Raw genomic sequence first — 6,554 nt, forward strand, 5'->3', positions numbered from 1 at the left:
CCCCCCGCCACCCGTGCCCCGATGCCCCGCATGCTCTGTCTGTCCATTGACCGGAAGCCCGCCCTCTTTTCCCCCCATCCCCTGTCCCCGGTGCCGCCGGGCCCCGGCGGTCGTCCCGCAGAATGTGGCGTATGCCCTCTTCTCACATGGCCGGTCAGCCCTGGCCCCGCTGGTCCGGCTAACCGGCCTCCCCAGCCGCAAGCTGGCGGCCTGTCTATTTGTCCTGGTGCACCATGGGATTGTGGCGGCCGATGACAATGACCCGGACGCCGCGGCCGCCCTGGCCGCCGGGCGCATCATCACCTACTATACCCTGCTGCCGGAGCGCCTGCTGGTGCGCCTGGCCCTGCCGCGCTTCATGGAGGTGGCTGAGCGTCTCTTCCTGGCCGAGGGCCTGGCCGCGGTGTGGGCCCTGGTTCGCCACGGGCGCCTGTCATACAATGATCTGGTGGCCGAGGTGCTCGGGACCGACGCCGATGCCGAGGTTCCGCTTCCCGGTGCGCCAGAGCGCCCGACCCCGACCTGTGCGTCCCCGCTCCTCGTCGCCCGCCTCGCGTTGATTGCGCGTGCCTCGCTGCCACCCCCCCTGTCGGGCCATGACTGCCGGGCCACGGCACACTCACACGGCGCCCGATACTGACACACGGACCTGGACTTGCACTTGCATCCGCGCAAACGCCTGTTCATACACGCGGGCGCGCGCGCACACACACGCACACACACACACACGCACGCACGCACACACACATACACACACACACACACACACACACACACACGCGCGCACACACACACACACGCGCACACACACACACACACACACACACCATCAGTCACTCGGCTGATGTTCGACGAGACCCTGGACCGGCTGCTGGCTGGCCGCTGGGTCGTCCCCTTCACCCTGCCATCGGCCGCCGGCCCCACGCCGGAGCTCATCATCACTCGGGCCACCGGCATGGACGTGGCCGAGGCCCTGGCTAATGCCGACTCCTTGCCGACCAATCGCCTGAAGCGCGACCGGGCCACCTTGGACGAGGCCCTTGTGGCGGCCAACCGCCGGGCCGAGTACTCGGCCCAGGGTGCCGCCAGCCTGGCTCGGCCGCTGACCGTGGCCGATCTCCGGTCCAACCCAGCGCGCGGCCTGTCCGGCGTGGATGCCGAGCGCCGCGCGCGCGAAGAGAACTCCGGCGCTGGGGGTTCCCTCGCGGCTGCCTCGACCTCGGCCAACGAGGACAAGCTGGTGCGTGTGTCTGCGTGTCGCCCGCCGGGGCCGGAGGGGGAGGGGGGGGGGGGGGGGGGGGGGGGGGGGGGGGGGGAGAGTTGCCCTGTCGGCCTTCACCCGCGCCCTGACCATTGAGCATATCCCCCTGCCGGGCCGACGCCGCCGACGTCGCCGACGCCGCCGCCGCCGCCGGCGCGCATGCACACATGCGGGTGGCAGATTTTTCTTTCTCTCAACACCGATCGCTTCATGATGCATCTCCGGCATGAGGCCCTCATTGAGGCGGCCCGCCAGCGTGTGGCCCCGGCCGCCGGGGCTCTCCTCCAGACCATCCTGTCGCTGGTGGAACCGGAGATGGCTGCTCGCTGCTCGGACCCGGTCACTCGCATCAAGAGCCGTGCGCATGGGGCTCTGTCTCCTTTGCCTTCCTCGCCACTCTTTCCCCTTCATTGCTTGTCTCCTCCCTGCTTCTTCCTCCCTTTCGTCCGCTCACTCGTCCCTCTCTCTCTCTCTCCTTTTACCCCACCCCCACATGGAACCTGCCGCTTGGAACCCCGTGTACCACCCAGCCGTCGTCACCCGTAACATGCTGGAACTCGCCATGCAACAGGGCGGCGCCAACAAGCATGGCAGCTTCATCAAATCCGAGGCCGGCCACGACCCGGCCGCCGACCTGGACACGCTGCTGGCCCTGCTGGCGCATCCGAACCCCATGCGCTTCCTCCGACGCCGAGGGGACCTCGGCGGCGGCACGTATTGGGTGGACATTCGTGCCGCGGTGGCCGGTCTCCAGCTGGCCGAGATCACGGCCATCCTGCGGGAACGCCTGGGCGACGCGTCGGCCCGGATCTTCCGCCTGCTGCTGGACAAGCACTACTTGGAACAGAAGGAGGTGCGTGCCTCGAAGGACAATGCTCGCTCCCCTCCCTCCCTCCCTCTCTGCCTCTGACCCCCCCCCCCCCCGGCGGACATGGCTCCGCTCTTGCTTTGCTGCCCCATGCCGGAACATGGCCAATCCCCTGGACATGCACAGATCGCCCAGACGGTGCTCATCCCATCGGCCGATGCGCGAGCCATCCTCTTCCAAATGATGGTCGAGGGCTTCATCTCGGTGCAGGTGCGCGCCCGGCCCTCGGTCCCCCCCCCCCTGCTTTTGATTTCTCGCCGCCCAGTCCCCTGTCCAGCACCCTCCTCCGCGCCGGCGGGTGGGTGTCTATGTCTGTGCAAGCACCTAACCTCCCCCCGCCCCCCCCCCCCTCCCCTGTCCTTGCACACATCACGCCACCGCAGGAGGTCCCTCGCACGCCGGATCGCGCCGTGGCCCGGTCACTCTTCCTGTTCTCGGCGTCGCTGCCCGAAGCCGTGGAACACACCTTCGACATGGCCACGCACATTGTCCTGCGCACGCGCCTGCGCCTGCGCTACGAGCTCGAAGTCAATGGCGTGGCCGTCATCGACCAGTGGGGCGAGCGCCTGCCGGCGGCCATCTCCCGACGGAAGGAGTTCCGCGACCGGCGCCGAGTCCGCTGGCGTGCCGAGTCCGCCGTCCAGAGCTCCATCGGGTCCTGGCTCCTGCTGGCTGGCTGGCATGTTGTGCTCAACCAGCGCCATGCATAGAGAAAGGGAGCGCGCGAGTGAGTGAGCGGCACGGAGAGAGAGAGAGAGAGAGAGAGAGAAAGAAAGAGGACGCATGTGAGAGGGCGCCAGGACGATCCCGCTGTGCGCTCGCCCTGCCCGCTCCCCCCCCCCCCCCTCCCCTCCTATCTCTGTCTCTCTTTCTCTCACGTCCTCTTTCCATCCTCCTTTGCGTCTGCCTTGCTGGCGGGTGCGGACAGGGAGGGTGGGGGGCGGCCATGCTCCGGTACACATGTGCGGAGCGAGGGAACTGCCTGTGGCATGTTTCTCCCCCTCTCCGTGTGTGTGTGTGTGCCTCCCCCCGCCTGCCTCGTCCATGCGCCAGGCGCGCGTGCGCATCTACTTTCACGCTTCGCCACAAGCAAAGGGCACGGCCGGTAATATATGTATATACATGTGCCTGTGTGTGTGTGTGTCCCGTACACATGTGCGCATGTGAGCCGGCGGAATAAATACATACACTCACGGAGAAGCATGCGAGGGGAATCGGCGGGGCGGCAGAGGGGCAACAAGAGCGGGGGCAGCGCGAGAGCGCGAGAAATAACAACCGCCACAGCCGAAGATGGGGCACATGTCAGCCCAGGCAGGCAGGCAGGCAGGCAGTGTAATGCCCTCTTGGCGGGATGGGGGGGAAAAAAAAAACACCGGCAGCACCCGCGCCCTTGGCGGGGGGGGGGGGGGGGGAAGAACGCGCAGGCGGGGGAAACAAGAACGAGCCCAGCCAACGATAGCATGCAAGAATGGCCGGGCGTGGTGAGGCGCGCGCGCGCACGGCGACCATCCACCGGGCGCGCCCGGGTTAAGGATCCGTGACCATTGACGATGCACGTGCGCCGCCCGGGGATCGCAAAGTCCCGCCCGCCCGTGTGCCGGCACCCACGGCGGGGGGGGGGGAGGGGGGGCCGGGCCACGGGCCGCCGCCCCCTCTCGGCGCGAGACCACACGCCGGGCCGCGCCACCCCGTGCGAACCCCCATGCGCGCCTCCGGTGGGGAGCCTCCCGGCCCATGGGTCTTGGCGAGAAATGGCTGCAGACCGGCAGCAGGCCGGAGGGAGGGGGCCCATTGAGACGAGGGCCGCGGCGGCGGCGGCGGCGCCCGCGGCCGGGCGAGACCGCCGGACGCGGCATCGAGCGCGTGCGCCCGTCCGCGGCCCATGCGAAGCGGGGTCGCCGGAAGGCCGGTGCAAGGGGGATGCCCGCAGCCGCACCGGGCCGCGGCACCCAGGGGGGCAGAGCCAGCCCGAGCCCAAGGCCCGAGGGGGAGGGGGCGCCGGGCGCAGGAGGCAGGCCGGGTCCCTCCTTCCCTTGCGGTGTTGCTGACGAGGGCGGCCAGGCGAATCACATCAACCAGAACCCGAGGCCGGGCGAGAGACACGGCCGCGACCATGGGAGGCTCAGATGACGGGCCCCCGGGGCGCGGGGGGCGCCGGAGCCAGGCCCGCCCGCAAGGCCCGAAGGCGGGGGGGGGGGACTCGGGATTCCCCCCCTTTGGAGGCTGGTCGCCTGGCGACCTGGGCCTAAGGGCAGACCCAGGACCGCTCACGCCCGGGCGTGCCCGTGAGCGGGCGCCGGTTGCCGCCCTCGTCCGGGCGCCGGTCCGGGGCGGGGGACGCCATGTCCTCGGGCTCTCGCCCGGCCTGTCTCTCGCCCGCCCCCACCCCCCCGCCTCGGGACTGGCCGCCGCCGGACAAGGGCAAGGGGAGGAGGGGGGGGGCCGCGAGCGGGGAGTTCCCGGCCCGGGCGACACAACCACCGGCGAGGCCTCATTAAGGGGCTCGCGAGAAATGACCCGCCTGAGAAAGCCCACCGGCGGCCGCCCCCGCCCGGCCTCCCCAGCCCGAGAGCGCTGGAGGTTCACGCCGGGGGGGGGGGGGGTGCGTGGGCGCACGCCCGGGCCCGCACGCCCGGGCCCGCCGCACGTGCCACATCCCCGGCTCTCCCCCTGTGCGTGGTGATATGATGTGCCCCGGGCCTGGGTGTCCCCACCCCTCCCCCCGCCTGTCCCTGTTGGCCTGCCCGTGTCTCCCCGGGCGGCAACCCCAGGCAGCCCGGCCCCTGCGCGCGCCAGTGTGGCGGGCGTCCGGTAGTTTCGAGGCCGAGACCGGGCGCCGGCCCCCGGGGCAGGCGGCAGGGGCGTCCTCGGCCAGGGGGGCCAGGCCGCACCCCCACCGCCCGCCTTCGCCCGGGCGCCCTGCCGAGAGACCAAGGGTGGCCGGCATGTCCGCCGACGGCCCGGCGCGCGCGCGCACACACACACACACAAACACACAAACACGACGCGCGCGCCGGGACAAGAAGAGAAGCCGCACCCCCGGCGGAGGAGCCCGGCAGAACAGGCAGCAGCCGGCCGGTGTGCTTCTCTGCCCCCGGGGGATGGGCCGGTGTCGCGGCCGGGGTCATTAAATAATAATCAAACTATATGGGCGCGTTATATTTTCCCCCCCGTGCACCGAGGTGTGCATGCTCGTCCTATATTCCGCCGGCCGCCGGCCGGACGATGGCCGCCGGCAGCGTGAAGGTCCCGCCCGCCCGCCCCTCGCGGCTGCCGCGGCAGCTGGTCCGGGGGGAATGCCCCCAAGAACGCAGGGGGCGGGGGGCGCCGCAACAACAACAACAACAACAACAACAACAACAACAACAACAACATTGCCAGCGGCAGCAGCAGGCGCCGCGGTGGTCGCGCGCCCCAGGCCGGCCGCCGCGACAATAACAACAACAACAACAACAACAACAATAACAACAGCAGCAGCAGCAGCAGCAGCAGCAGCAGCAGCAGCAGCAGCAGCAGTGCCGCCCGCCTCAAGCCCAGAGTGGGGCAGGAAGGGACCAACGTGAGCGGCGGAGGCCGACGCCGGCCCGCAACAAGAATGCAGCGCCCGGGCGGGGCTCGGTCCACTCGCCGGGAGGTCACGGCTCCAGGCCGGTGCCGGCGGCGTCTCTCCCGCCACAACCCCCCTCGCCCCCCCCCCCCCCGCTCGGGCCCGGTCCCCGGCGACCGCGCGCGCGCGCCCTCTGCGAGGTTCACGCTCTTGGCCGCGGGCGCGCGTCCTGGGCGTTGATCGCCCCCCGCCCCAGCCCGCCCCGCCCCGGGCTCACACGATGGGGTGTTCGTCATTGCCTCTCGCGCGCGCGCGCACGCCCGCGCCCGCGGAGAAATGTTGCTCCCTCGGTCTGGGGGCGCCGGCGGCGCCGCCAGGGGGGGGGGGCCGCCGGTCCTTGCCCGTGCCTGTAGGCGCGCACGCCGCGGCGGGCCAGGGGGGGGCGGGGGCCCGCCAGCCTGACCTTTGGGTTCCCCCCCCCCGGGGTGCGAGGTGCGGCCGAGGGGGGCGTCACCGGGGGGAGAGCGCGCGCCCGCGAGCACTTCCTGCACACCTGCTCGATAGGGCCAGGCGCTTGCCAATTCGCGCGCGGCGGCTCCGCCCCCCCCCCCCGCGAGGCCTGCCATCTTGGGCATCAGCGTGGGTGCACACCTTCCCGGCAGGGGACGGCCGGCCGGTGTGGCGAGGAAGGAGGCGCAGGGCGCGCGCGCCGGCGATGTTTGACATGCCCGCCGCGCCGTGTGAATGACCGCCGCCCCCGGCCGGGCTCCAAAATCCCAGCCCCGGCGATTGACCGCCGCCCACTCGCCCCGGGGGCTCGGGAGTCGCCGGTTGCCGGGCCCCCTCCAACCGGCGGGCAAATTTCCCCCCCCCCCCCC

The 6,554-nt window shown here is 71.3% G+C and overlaps 1 protein-coding gene across 1 annotated transcript in view; it reads left to right on the plus strand.

Annotated features, from left to right (window-relative positions):
• Positions 1-2,870, plus strand: part of H696_04703 (hypothetical protein) — a gene marked incomplete at its 5' end in the record, with an annotated part of 3,580 nt that extends 710 nt beyond the window's left edge. The window contains 6 exons of the mRNA XM_009498565.1: positions 122-524; positions 834-1,240; positions 1,442-1,619; positions 1,792-2,114; positions 2,256-2,339; positions 2,513-2,870. Coding sequence (XP_009496840.1) covers positions 122-524; positions 834-1,240; positions 1,442-1,619; positions 1,792-2,114; positions 2,256-2,339; positions 2,513-2,839 — 1,722 coding nt within the window. The 3' untranslated portion in view covers positions 2,840-2,870. The remainder of the gene's footprint in view (positions 1-121; positions 525-833; positions 1,241-1,441; positions 1,620-1,791; positions 2,115-2,255; positions 2,340-2,512) is intronic.
• Between the last annotated feature and the right edge of the window lie 3,684 nt (positions 2,871-6,554).

This window comes from Fonticula alba (assembly GCF_000388065.1).
Source record: "Fonticula alba strain ATCC 38817 unplaced genomic scaffold supercont2.8, whole genome shotgun sequence".
NCBI lineage: Eukaryota > Rotosphaerida > Fonticulaceae > Fonticula > Fonticula alba.